This window comes from Aedes albopictus, chromosome 1 (assembly GCF_035046485.1).
Source record: "Aedes albopictus strain Foshan chromosome 1, AalbF5, whole genome shotgun sequence".
In the NCBI taxonomy this organism is placed as follows: domain Eukaryota; kingdom Metazoa; phylum Arthropoda; class Insecta; order Diptera; family Culicidae; genus Aedes; species Aedes albopictus.
The window spans coordinates 232,380,541-232,393,321 of record NC_085136.1 but is presented as its reverse complement, the minus strand read 5'-3'; the positions used below and the strand labels follow the sequence as shown (position 1 = coordinate 232,393,321).

General features: G+C 41.0%; 2 protein-coding genes and 4 non-coding genes across 6 annotated transcripts in view; 5 read left to right on the top strand and 1 right to left on the bottom strand.

Annotated features, from left to right (window-relative positions):
- The window catches only part of LOC109399937 (rootletin), a 153,039-nt gene extending 145,528 nt beyond the window's left edge, over positions 1 to 7,511 (bottom strand). Inside the window, exon 1 of the mRNA XM_062846408.1 lies at positions 7,181 to 7,511. The gene's annotated coding sequence lies outside the window, so the exon portion shown is untranslated. The remainder of the gene's footprint in view (positions 1 to 7,180) is intronic.
- A 106-nt stretch (positions 7,512 to 7,617) lies between these two features.
- Positions 7,618 to 11,548, top strand: LOC109399942 (glutamyl-tRNA(Gln) amidotransferase subunit B, mitochondrial). The gene is made up of 5 exons (XM_019672395.3): positions 7,618 to 7,793; positions 7,865 to 8,302; positions 8,368 to 8,516; positions 10,409 to 10,833; positions 11,060 to 11,548. The coding sequence occupies exons 1-5, from the start codon at positions 7,705 to 7,707 to the stop codon at positions 11,537 to 11,539; spliced, it is 1,581 nt and encodes a 526-aa protein (XP_019527940.2). The 5' UTR covers positions 7,618 to 7,704; the 3' UTR covers positions 11,540 to 11,548.
- Trnag-ucc (transfer RNA glycine (anticodon UCC)) lies at positions 8,572 to 8,643 on the top strand. The gene has a single exon. It is a non-coding gene; the product is annotated as a tRNA-Gly (tRNA).
- Positions 9,925 to 9,996, top strand: Trnag-ucc (transfer RNA glycine (anticodon UCC)). The gene has a single exon. It is a non-coding gene; the product is annotated as a tRNA-Gly (tRNA).
- Trnah-gug (transfer RNA histidin (anticodon GUG)) lies at positions 10,278 to 10,349 on the top strand. The gene has a single exon. It is a non-coding gene; the product is annotated as a tRNA-His (tRNA).
- Positions 11,549 to 11,611: 63 nt separating the features above from the next.
- Positions 11,612 to 11,683, top strand: Trnah-gug (transfer RNA histidin (anticodon GUG)). The gene has a single exon. It is a non-coding gene; the product is annotated as a tRNA-His (tRNA).
- The last annotated feature ends 1,098 nt before the right edge of the window (positions 11,684 to 12,781 follow it).

Genomic DNA, 12,781 nt, shown 5'->3' with positions numbered 1-12,781 from the left:
TTTGTGTCGGGAGGAGAATGTGTAAAACTTGTGATCTCCAGGCAGCTATAAGATATGAACATACGGAAGATAAGCCCGGTTTGACCGGCGGCAACAAAGTGGATAGAGTAGATTGTCAATACCAAACAGAGGAGCCGCCCAGGAGCCGCCCACGATCCACTTCAGCTGCTTTTCCTGGTGTTTTTGTTACCGATTTTGTTGCCGTTGGAGCGTGTAGTGTAAAAGGTAAGTCAAAATGTTTTTAAAAGTGTGAAGAGTGCGATATTTAGAGCTGCTGCAAGAAGTTTGTTTGGTCTTCAAGCTTGTAGCCGCGGTTGCTCTTTTTAGGCTCCTAATCAACAATCGTGTTTACAAAAAGGGGCAGGGCGAACAACGATAATTAAGTGACACAGTACCACTGCTAATCAACATTGCTTGAATAAAAGTGTAACATTTGTATTAAAGAAACATGGTAATATCTTGTTGTTAAGCTATATCAGTGAAGTTGAATAAAATGATCAAGCAAAAGCTGTTAAACTTGAAATAGGCTACTTGTTCCATTGAAGATCTTATGTGGAATAACGGCATCTAATACGTTGGAAGCAGCTTGTATTCTATCATTATTAGAGCACTATTGGACAGATGATGTGAATATTTAAGCAACTGTTTTTAAACTTTTATACCATTGGTTATTCAATGAGCGGAAATATGTTTAACTAACGTGCAATTTTCACTGCATGAAACATTTATTCGCCAATTTGTTCAACATAAACTCTTGTACAACTGTCGGCGCCTTTGTAGCACATTTAATCAACTGACATGCTTATTAATGATTTTAAATTGTTACTTGGGTTGAAGTACAATATCTTTGTTTTGGTAGTTACATAAACAAAACAGTTTAGATTCCCAAGGATGTAGTGACAGCTCAATAGTAAGAATGACAGCTCATCCCCTCTCGCCCCTAGCAAACAAACCCCATACAAACTTCAAATGCATGTTTAGTACAGTTTCAAGGCACCCAAATCGTGATATTAAGTTTTTAATAAAGATAATATTAAGTGATAACAAGGATTATAAAGATTGATATTAAGTGATAATAAGGATACCATTAAAACCATGAAACCCAATTTTCCGGTAGACTTCAGAAGAATTAAATGAAGTTTTGATAAGTTGATCGGTTTGAAACCCTCATTGATTTTGTATTGTAAAATATTTTTAAGAAAGGATATGTACAGTACGAGCAGTATTGGAATTTTAGGAATTACCATCTAATATCGTTAGCTCGATAAGTATCAAATGCATGGAATGAATTCAGCCTAAGGAAAAGGTAAATTCGCGTGTAGTTCGGGATGACCACGCATAATGAAAAGAAATTGCATGTTGCTCGGGATGACCATGCATGGAATGAATTCAGCCTAAGGGAAAGGTGAATTCGCGTGTAGTTCGGGACAACCACGCGTAACATACAGAAATTGCATGTTGCTCGAGATGACCATGCATGAAATGAATTTAGCATAAGGAAAAGGTGAATTCGCGTGTAGTTCAGGACGATCACACAGTACGGAAAGAAATTGCATGTTTCTCGGGTTGACCATGCGTTAAATGAGTTCAGCCTAAGAGAAAAGTGTAGCTCGGAATGACCTATTATGGTACAATAAGCGAGACGTTTCGAATCAGCTGATCTCTCATTTTATGAAAGAAATTTGACAGGACAGGAGGTCAAATGGGTGTGTACTACATGCGGGAATCGAAAATATGACGTCATAGCGTTTGGGTGCATTGATGTCCGTCGCTCTCGTGGGAATAGCGACTGCACGAAAGCTGTATGAACCGAAGTATGTTGATTTCGACAGTGGTGTAATGAGAAACCGTATAACAAAGGGTGGTGTGTTTATGTCCCAGAAACATATTCTTTCGCAAAAGATCGGGGGTGTACGAAATTAAAAAAAAAAAAAACAGGTATTGTTTCATGTTGAACAGAACATTCAAGCATTTTTATGTGAGATCAGGGATTATTTTATCTAAATGATTCGGCATGTCTGTTGCCGTGCAAAAATGTGTCATTTTTTCTCAATTATTGACAGTTTTTATCAATTGTTAATTTTACATGAGAGAAAAGGGGAGATGTGTGGTATGGGCCAGCCTAGACAGCAGCTGTCATTGCCATATGATGATAGCCTCTACCCACTCAAGCGAGTCAGTCCTCAGTAGGCGCGCCAAGCAGTCGGTCGTGTGTTCTCAGCGTGCAGTATGCTGGGTGATTGTTGGGAGCGATTGGCGGATTTCACAGTTACAGTGACGATTCGTTCGTTGAGAGCTCGTTAGATGGGCTGTCTCGATGGTTGAATGTTCACTGGTTGGGGCAAAACCCAACTAAAAAGCACTGTCAATGTCAAAATAGATGTCAAAACGAGTTTGACGTCTGACCGCCGTCGCATCACAGCTTCTGTATACAGAACGTTTGCGCAAGTATGTGAGTGTTCCGTTACGTATTTCTCGTCACTTGCGTGTGTCTAGAGCATTTTGATCAGTTGTCAGTTGCCCCAACGAACGAACACGATTCGCTAATCGGGGCGCAGTCGTGACCCAACCAGCGAATCCGGACTGTATTTGTGATGTTTATTTTTATTTGCCGCTCAATTATGATTGATGATTCAAGCTGCCTACACCTATCGTCTGCCGTCTCCTGTTTGTCAGGACACAATTAGGTTTTTAAATTTAAAAAATAATATTTTTTTTACAAAAGAGCACCGTTTTCTGAGCCACCTTTATTTTGCCAACATAAATTAGAAGATAAAATTGTTCCGCTATAAATAGCAAAAGTATATATATTTCGAATGAGCCATTTTACGAAATAACAACAATGTTGATGATGATATTGATTTTCACGGGTTTGGACGCTACCTCCTGTCAAAATTTCATTCATAAAATTGGCTCGTAAAATGGATTATACTACAGCCCTATTCATTACGGGAAAAAGTTCATCAAAACTGACAAAAATTTAAATAAACGACACCCCTTCACCAACCCCCTTTAACTGTACTGTTTCCTTTGATAGAATCAGAACCTTTTCATGGAGTTCAAAATTCACAAAAAAAACTATGCCGATTTGTCAGCCTAAAATACAATCAAGGTCCCACTGTATACAATATTCTAAAGGAACGCCTATAACTTACGTCACGCTTCACGAGGAGAGGGGGAATTTAATATAGTGCAATGACCAATACAAAAACTTCATGGGTCTCATTAAAACAACATGACTAGGAGGAAAGGAAAATATAAAAAATGTTGTGTTACGTAATTTATGGACGTCCCCTAATTCAAATTTCTGGCTACGTCACTGCTTCATGCACATAAAATAACAAAAACATTACTTTTCCATACGTTTCTAAATTCCAAATTAATATTTTTTAGTGATTCGATTACACTAGTTTACAGCATTTTTGAACTCGGTAAGCTGATGATCATTTTTGGTGTAGAATCATGCCCTGAGTTCGAAAACGCGAAGGAAAAAAATTACAGTAGAGCGGAAATTTTTTCGACTTTCCATACAAGGTTGATGATTTGAAATCGATTTTTGTTCTATTTTTAAGCAACGTCGCTCACTTCACACATCTCATTCTCCGTAATCAATGCTACGATTGAGCTGAATTTTTTACTGTAACTCGCCTACATATGATATGTCAAATAAACGTTGAGAAAGAATTTTTAGATTGTTTTTATCTTATTGAAAAAAATACATTTCCTCATATATTTTTGGAAATTTGGCTAAAATTTAAGGAGATCGTCCCTAAAACTCGCCAATATCTTGAATTTCATCAATCTGACGCAAAACTTGCATTTAGATGATCGAATGGTATTGTATTCAGCTTTTAATTTATGGAAAAAGATTTGAAATTTGTTGAACAAAAAGCAAGATATTTGAATTTTAGTAAATTTCATATTTTTCAAAGTTGTAAAACTCGATATTGAGCTAAAACTCAAAAAGTGCTCTACTTAAAAATTTTTGAAGCACGTTTTCGAAATCAGTACTAAATTGTGCTTCAAAAATTTTGGTCATTGACAGAAGTTCACGACTTTCGATTTATTTTGTAAACTAGTGTTATCCGGAGAATTTGATTATCCGGAGTGAAATAAAAATCAATACTCCGGATAATCGAGTCCGACCTGTATTACTGGAAGTGGTGAGGACAGGAACCTAATTTCACCTAATTGATTGATGCACCAAGCGGTAAGAAGAAGAGTTTTGACATCCAAGCGGTGTGCCGTTTACATCCATCGACCAATCAGCGACGAGGATCTAATCGACGGCACACCGCTTGGATGTCAAAACTTCTTCTTCTTTTCGCTTGGTGCATCAATCAATTCGTTTCAACTTAAAACAACAGACAGTCTGTGTTAAACCCATTACTCGTTACAATGATACGAAATACCAATGAAATGGCGTGCCTGCCAGCTGGAATGGACTTACGAAACATAAATGATTAACAGAGAAGGGTAAAGGGCAATTAATTCCAAAACATATGCTGTATTTAATTAAATTTACTAGGAGAATTCTAATTACAGAAGTAAAATTAATTCAATTTGATTTTGTATGAGAACTTATTGCACACGGTGTATATTTTGGGCCACCCTATTTAGCGACTCAGTTTTAAAAAATCGTGCGTGAATGTTAGTGTTACTTAGGGTGCTATTACACTCTTTGCCCAGACGCCAAATATTTGACCACTTTTGACAGTTAAATTTTGGCAGGTTGTTTGGCTCTGTTTGTCCCTATTCGTTTTTCGAGAGTGACAAATATTTTTGTTTGCCAGGTACACCTTGGTCAAAATTTAACTGTCAAAAGTGGTCAAATATTTGGCATTGGTCAAAGAGTGTCATACCACCGACGAACCGACGTGACAGCTAGAACAAATAAATTCAAATTTGTTGTCCGCGACGCCATGATGAAAAATAGCCGAACACTATCGCCACCTCTATAACGGCTCGCGATGATTTGATAGCTCGACACCAAACCCCCGTGTGTTCATATAGGAAACGGTTCGCGTCTGTGCTGATTTGACAGAAGCGATCGCTCGCTTTGCTGGTCGACCGTTAAATTAGGGGGGGACAGTTTTGGATCGCCACTGTCACGTCGGTTCGTCGGTGGCAGGGGACCCGCATGCGGCGAGGTAGGCCTACTGCTCATCTTTTGCGAGTGTGTTAGTGTGATTGGCAACGCGACCAGAAGCCTGGTCGAATCCTGCTTCGAAATCGGTTAGTTTTGTCGATGGGGCTGGCCCGCGAAATCGCATTGTGTTGTTTGGGAAGGCCCGCTCGATGCATGTTAGGTAGGCGTAATTTGTTCGAGTTTGACGTGCCTGCACCCTCCCTGGTCGGTGGTCATACTAGCTTTATGTTTGTGTGCCATGGGATTTTATCAACGTTCTTACACTGAAATAAATTTTAGAGTAAAATTAACAATTCGTCCATGTTTAATTTTACCATGCCAGAAAATAGTAATTGCGAACATGGTTTTGATTACAACCACTACCTTTTTCTTGAAGTTACCATGTCCGGACGGCTCAACGAATAGTAATCGTTACTATGAAACGTAGTTATCTTCATAACACGAATCGTGTTTATCAGAACTATTTTTATGTTGCTTTACTACTATTTCCATATTTAGTTGGAACAAATTTAATTTTCATCAGCCATCTTTGTGGAACAATGAAGTAGTTGGCTGCTTTTAAAAATTATTTGTGCTGAAATGATTAAAATTTAAGGATGTATTTCTAAATAAAAAGGAAGCGATGAAGCTAATAGACGTATTCATGGTAAGTCAATTACTTCGTTTAATTTCACTAACGTAATCTATAAATTTTATTAGAACCCGTAGTGTGCTGGCCGAATGGTGTTCCTACAAATCCCGGGACGAATTCTTCATCCGCAAGTCGAGTAAACAACCCCCGAGACAACCCCGGAAGACCAAATACCGTTGGACAGAGCTCATTTTGAAAACGGAACTGGATTCAAATAAGAGGCTAACAAATAGGCGTATCATGAGACCACACTTTGGCGTTGAGTGTTATTTCACCGTCTCGAAAAGACAGGGTGCCGGATTCAATGTCACTGCCAATTTAGGAAGAAAGACCGAAGCTTCCGCCATCCTACCATCCGTCACTGAGCCGAACGCTCCGTTAACGCTGTACCGGTCGGGGTTTACCTAGCTGACAGAGGAGAAAGCATTCCAGAAAAGGAAGGAATTTACACTTCCGCCGATGAGACATGATTCAAGGGTGGCCACAATTCTCCCACTAGTTCGAGCAATTCGTGTTCCATTTGCCGCAGGTCAAACATGTCACGACCCCGAATCCCTGCATATCGATTTCGTTCCGAGCACCAGTACGTGGAACAAATGCAACAGCAGCACCAACTGCATGCTGGCCACTTGGATTTCCGTGCTGCCTTTTGCAAATCCAGTCATGACTGCTTATATCATCACTTCAATATTTCGAAAAGCAGCTGGAGCAACCACCAATGTCGCATCCGCTCTAGCAGCTCAATTTCCCGGACAACGTCGCCCACTTCAACTAGTCATCCTCCAGCCAGAAACATCATTCCTCCGGAAAACTATTTTGGAAACAGGTACTTTTGCTCCGCTGAAGGTGACCAGGAGAACTCTGCTCAAACATCCCCCGGAAAATTATTATTTAAGTGTATAACATTTAAAATAAGTTTTATTTGAATAAAAACATAATAAACTTAATTTTATTCTTTTGTTTTTTTTTTTTTTGAAACGTAAACAAGTGTGGACGACACTATTGCTGAACTACGTGCATAGTTATTTAAACCATACAACTATTGTCAAACTTACCATGCCGCTTGTCACACGCATGGTAAATTGAACTATGAAATTAGATTCAAGAATACCATAAAATGTAAATAAAAAGTAACATGGTAAATTGGACCCTGCACATGGTAGTTTCAAAAATTAAACATGGTCTACCAAAATCAAGTAGTAAAAGTGTTTTAATTTCACCCTCGATTTGGTCACCGTTACCATGTCCCTTTTTTCAGTGTAAGAATTCATGCATCCTCGTGATCAAAACAAAACAAAATTTAATGCCCGTAACGTTGGTAGCAATTTTCAAAACAAAAACACCGGCTGAATGCATAGTGATAATTTAAAAAATAGTTTATTTTAGTATTTTTCACCTACCTGAGATACATCTTATGAACGAACTTCTTGGATTTAACAGATTATCAGCGATTTAACTTTTCAACACTTCCCCAACGTTCCAACACTTGTTCCCTGATTTTGGAAACTTTGAACACATTTTTTGCTTGAGCCAAAACACTCGTAGGATCAAATTGCACAATTTATCATAAACTCATCGAAATCTACTTATAAACAACTTTTAAAACACTTTCACTTGATTATACGTATTTGAATTGACATAAATATATATCAATCTCATCATTATTTTGAATAGTTTTGAACGTAAATTTTGCATTTAAAAATCGCGGACCGGCCGACACATTCACCCGCCTCGACGCAGAAACGACGAACTAGTGTGCGCGACAAACGGCGCACACAGATGCAACAAACAAAAACTGCTCGATTTTTATGTTGCATGCGTCTTGTTTGACGCGAGCGCGAGGCATATTTATTTATAAACAAAAAAGTCTGTTCTTGTTTTGCGCTAGGTTTTGCCGGTTTTGCGTAAGTTTATTTGCGAAAAAATGTCGTGGAGTTTGTCCTTCCGAAGGAATCCTCTAATTTTCAACGTGCGCCGGCGGAATTTCGCTACCAAAGCAGTCGGCAAGCCCAGGTGAGTGAATGATTCGAAATGGGATGTCGGGGGTTCGGGATCTTCACGGTGTTTACTATTTCCGGTTTCAGACCGAACAGCTGGAAGAGCGTAATCGGACTGGAGGTGCACGCTCAGATCCAAACCAGCTCGAAGCTTTTTTCCGGTGCGGAGGTGGCCTTCTCGTCCCCGATCAATTCGTGCGTTTCGTTGTTCGATGCGTCCATCCCTGGTACGCTTCCGGTGCTGAACCGGAAATGCGTCGAACTAGGAGTTCGAACGGCACTGGCACTGGGCTGTACCGTTAATTCGGTTTCGATGTTCGATCGGAAGCATTACTTCTATGCGGATCTTCCGACGGGTTACCAAATAACACAGCAGAGAGCCCCGCTGGCTCGAGGCGGTCTGCTGTCGTTTCCGGTGTTCGTGCCGGGTGTAACCAAAAAACCGTACTACAAATCCGCCCGATTGCACCAGCTTCAGCTGGAACAGGACAGCGGGAAATCGCTTCACGACCCCGTTGAAAGGAAGTATGGTTTGAAATACTAGGATGAATTTCTCTGGGTGATTCAAATTAACGGCGTTTCTTTCTCAGGAGCCTTGTGGATCTGAACCGTGCGGGAGTTCCTCTGATGGAGCTGGTTTTTGAACCGGATCTCGAAACGGGAGAAGAAGCGGCTGCCCTGGTTAAAGAGCTGATACTTATTCTGACCCGACTGGGAAGTTGCTCCTGCAGGATGGAAGGTAGGTCTAAAGTGCTATAGATTGATAAATGGCTTCTGAGGCTGATTTTAATATGGCGTCGGTGGTGTAATGGTCAGCATAGTTGCCTTCCAAGCAGTTGATCCGGGTTCGATTCCCGGCCGACGCAGGATTTTTTGCAGCTTTTTTACTGCAGAGCAGTGAGAGGTTTGTGCAACACGGCGTCCATTTATCCCGTAACGCCCCAACACACTGCTAAATCTATTTTGTAAACAATAGTATTTAAATGTAATTAGATTATATTTACAACATACGAAAGTAGCTGCTTAAATAGTGCAATTATTTTTTTTGTAAAATCGAATTATTGATAAGCAATCATGGTCCAATGCACGAATTTATGCTGGCGTGCTTACTCTCACGCGAAATTTGACGTTTGAGCGGTGCCGACACCGCTACATACATGGCATGGTCCACTGCACGAATTTGTGCTGGCCTGCTTACTCCCACACGAAATTTGACGTTTGAGCGGTGTCGGCACCGCTCAAACGTCAAATTTCCTGTGGGAGAAAGCAGGCCAGCACAAATTCGTGCAGTGGACCATACATTAAATCAGTAACAAATTTTGAAAACGACGTATAGGGCACTGCATTGTTTTGATTTTGTATGGGATTTTGACGTTTCTTGGCCTTGTTGTTTACAAAATTTCTGTAAGAGTGAAAGAGAAGGAGAGAATTTCATGCAGTGCCCTATAATCAATGGTGTAGCCACAGACAAACAGACGTAACACCTTGAACGATTTTCATGAAAACCCATCGCCCAGTTCACACTACCATCACCTGGTGGAGAAGTTGCACGAATCACTATGTTGTGCCATATCGTCAACAGAAGGCGCTAGTGTAAAATGTCAAACACATAGAAAAACGATGCGCGCGCCTCTAGTTGTGAAAGCCTCAACTATGAAAATTTAAAATGATCGTTAAAAGCGTGGTCGATGGAAATTTAGCAAGTGTTACGTCTGTTTGTCTGTGGTGTAGCATTGATATACGTCGTTTTCAAAATTTGTTACTGAAATGTCGTTTTCGTTTTTGCGGCGGTGGAACACCGCTTCGTGCTACACTTTCCACTGAAAAAACGAACATTTTCGGTGCAGTTGCGTTGGTGTGCGTGAAGAAAAACCAAAATATTTGCAACTTTGCAAACACTGATTGGTGGACACGGTATACACTCTCGAATTTTTGAGTGCCACACCAGTGCAGCACGAAAATCAAAAACGAACACTTTCGCTGCAAAAACGCTACACCGGTGTAGCACCACCGCAAACATGAAAACGACATAATTTTGCGTGACGTACTAAATGGATGCCCCCTAAGGTAGATTCATTTAGGTTTTGGTGTGCAAGCTTTGTCATCCCCGTGGAAACATATACGCTATTTTCAACCGGTATTTCAAGGCGTCGGTGGTGTAATGGTAAGCATAGTTGCCTTCCAAGCAGTTGATCCGGGTTCGATTCCCGGCCGACGCAGATTGTTTTTTTTTTGCTGCGTCGTAGGTTGTTTGTTGCTCTTACGCTCACTTTTTTACAAAACATTAATATTTGATGGCAAGGCATTTGGTCGGTGTGTTTGGTCGATCGCACATTTTTCGTAGATACGTGCAACCTATCGGCTACGAGTGGAGTGCTTTGAAACCGATTTATATAAAACTGCTCGAATTTTGAGCAAATCTCAACGGGAGATTTAAGGGAAGAGAGCGATTCCAGAGAGAACATACTCTTTAAGAGAACCAATTTTGTATGTCTCGTTAGCCGTGATCGTCTAGTGGTTAGGACCCTACGTTGTGGCCGTAGTAACCCAGGTTCGAATCCTGGTCACGGCAGTGTGCAAAACACTGTCACGGAGAGACGTTTTTTTTTATAAAAAAAAAATATTTTTCAGAGGGTGCCCTCCGTGTGGATGCCAACATTTCCGTACACAAGGAACACACCCCGTTGGGAACCCGAACGGAAGTCAAGAACATCGGTTCCGTACGGGCCGTTGCCCAGGCCATCGAGTTCGAAATCGAAAGGCAAATCGGCATTTTGGACGGAGGTGGACGAATTTTCAACGAAACTCGCGCTTGGGATGCAACCGGAAGGCAAACAATAGCCATGCGAGACAAGGAAGTAGTGCAAGACTATCGTTTCATGCCGGAACCAAATCTGCCCCCGTTGCACGTGAATGTCGGCGGTGGTGAGTGCGCGCCTGGAGTGATAGTTGACGCCGTGCACATCGGATCAACTTTGCCAGAACTTCCGGAAGAAACCCGTAGACGGATAGTGGGTGTATATAATCTCACGCCGGAAATGGCTATCATATTAGTGGTAAGTAATACATGCTTAACATGATCTACCCAAACAGGATACAGTAGGATAATTTGACCACCCTTAGAAAAGTTCAATTGAATCATATGTCAGATTCAGATTGTAAATCGATAATTCAAAGTGGCATCGATGATATTCAACGGGTTATTGTATCGTAACCATTCACATTTAGACTCTGATGTTCTTGCTCATTGGGTAGTTAGTTTATTTATTCTTTCTCTTCTAGAACGACATCACCCTGTACAATCACTTCCATGCGATTCTGGATGGACCGGGGAAAACACGTTCCCCCAAAATCGTTGCAAATTTCCTCATCAACGAACTGCTAACTATCCTCAATAAAAACAAAATCGACATCGAACAGTGCAGCATCTCTTCGGCTCATTTGGCCGAGGTAACGGATATGCTGGAAGATAATGTAATCAATCCATACCTAGTGAAGCTAATTCTGCAGGAAGCGCTTGAAACAATGGAAAGCCCTGCCGCGATAGCCCAGCGTAACGATTGGTTTATGATAACCGACAGGGAACGAATCGAGACAATGTGCAGGGATGCTATCGAGAAGAACCCAAAAGTGGTCGAGAAGTATCGCAATGGTAAGGAGAAAATGCTTTATGCTCTGGCCGGTGAGATTGCCAAAGCTTGCGGACATAAGGTGGACATGGCGAAAGCCGTTGAAATACTGAAAAATATATTGAAAAAGTAATCGCATAATCCATTGCCATTCTTGAATGCTCTTGTAGCGCTTCTGGCAACACTGTACCCACTTCATCCGATAGCCGTGATCGTCTAGTGGTTAGGACCCTACGTTGTGGCCGTAGTAACCCAGGTTCGAATCCTGGTCACGGCAGTGTGTTAAACACTGTCACGGTAGGAGTATGTTTTTTGCACGTTTGTGGCAACCCCAATCCCACCTAATGCATTTTGACAGAAGCCAACATCTATCGTGTATCCACCATGAAATGCTTTGTTTACTTACAAGATGTTGGATTTTTAAAAAAAGGCGGCCTCGCACCTTGGTGGTTTTTTTACATAAACAGGGTTGTTGGTAACGTTATTCGCTACTTCGAAATTGAAAGCGATTCCAACTCTGTCGCACTAATGAATAACCTCTTAAGGAACTCAGTTAACACAGTATAGTCCATTTTACGAGCCGATTTTATGGTCCGACGCACGGATTTGGAGAAAAATCCAACTTCGCTAGTCGAAAATTCCGAGTTTCAACTGCACGTACAATATCTCTTCTTGTGACGCATTTCATGGAAGCTCCTTGATCGGTTTATTTTTAGAAAGTTTGACAGTTTTGTCGTGCACAGAGACTGCGGAAAAGACAGGGACGCATAGGCGTGCTTATGGAACGAGCGATGGGATAAAAACATCGGCCACTTTTTTAAATTCGAGCAGTACACTGAAAAAAATTTATACCAATTCGTATAGGGCACTGCATGAAATTCTCTCCTTCTCTTTCACTCTTACAGAAATTTAGTAAACAACAAGGCCAAGAAACGTCAAAATCCCATACAATTTCAAAACAGTGCAGTGCCCTATAGGCCTTTTGGCGAAGATTTGTGTTACACGCTAAGACCAACTCACCTATTTTCTAAAACATTGCTGCGGAAAATAAATAATACAGTGCCGATTCGTTCGTTGGGGGCTGTCTCGATGCGGTTGGATCTGGGACGGGACGTGACAGCTCACTGGTACAAGCCCTCTTATTATTTTTGTTGCTGTTCATACGGGGGTTGCTCTAGTGTTGCCAACACTTTTCATATGCAAATTTATCAAAACTTGTTGACTAGTTTTATTTAGCATTCTACTTCGAAGAATGAGTTTGAAAACAAACTGATTTTCCTCGTTTGGATCTCTCGCCCAGACTTCCATCCCTTGCCAGCAATCCTTCGGATTCCTCGAAAATTAGTAAAAATTAAGCCCAGAATGATACACATCA